The sequence below is a fragment of the Propithecus coquereli genome, unplaced genomic scaffold, assembly GCF_000956105.1.
Source record: "Propithecus coquereli isolate 6110/MARCELLA unplaced genomic scaffold, Pcoq_1.0 Scaffold11, whole genome shotgun sequence".
NCBI classification, from domain to species: Eukaryota; Metazoa; Chordata; class Mammalia; order Primates; family Indriidae; genus Propithecus; species Propithecus coquereli.
Genome location: NW_012134969.1, coordinates 8,834,501 through 8,835,143, shown reverse-complemented (window position 1 = coordinate 8,835,143; position 643 = coordinate 8,834,501). Strand labels below are relative to the sequence as shown.

The following is a 643-nucleotide window of genomic DNA, read 5'->3' as shown; positions in this document are numbered from 1 at the left end:
GCTTCATTCTTCTGATGGTCTAGCAATACACAACAAAAATCTACCTGCCTCCTAAAATTTCAGCACAATAAAAATCAAGATTTTAAATATCTAGTACAAAATATGATGAGTAATACAATTTTGAAATTCTTCTAAGCATGGAAGAATTCCTTAGTATTTTATAACCTGTATCAGTTTTACTTCCTAAAACCATTTCAAGTGGCTACACCCTACAGACACTAAGCAGTTAACACTGATACAGGAATCAGTCATTTCTAACTAGTGTGTCAGGTAATCACAGATACCAATGCTTTTATTTTAACTTATACAAAGTTTATGAGAAAAGTTGCTTCTAAACCCTGAGGGAAACTATGTCAGTCAACCTCTTACCATATCTTCAGGAAATAACTTTCCTTTCTGCTGTTTAATCTTTTGCATCAGATCCCCTCCATCACAATATTCCATCACAATATACAGATGTCCTTCAGCTAAAACAGACATAAGACTCTTTAGGAAAGCAGTAGTGGCCATAAATCAAAATCAGAAATGCACATATTTGGTGGAATTCATATTTACCTTCAAATGATTCTTTAAAGGCAACAATATTGGGGTGTTTCATTTTGGCTAACAGAACAGCCTCCTTCCTAGAATTCTGTGTATCAGA

The 643-nt window shown here is 34.1% G+C and overlaps 1 protein-coding gene across 1 annotated transcript in view; it reads right to left on the bottom strand.

The window, feature by feature from the left end:
• Nucleotides 1–643, bottom strand: part of NEK3 (NIMA-related kinase 3) — a gene marked incomplete at its 5' end in the record, with an annotated part of 21,307 nt that extends 20,664 nt beyond the window's left edge. The window contains 2 exons of the mRNA XM_012648392.1: nt 370–467; nt 556–643. Coding sequence (XP_012503846.1) covers nt 370–467; nt 556–643 — 186 coding nt within the window. The remainder of the gene's footprint in view (nt 1–369; nt 468–555) is intronic.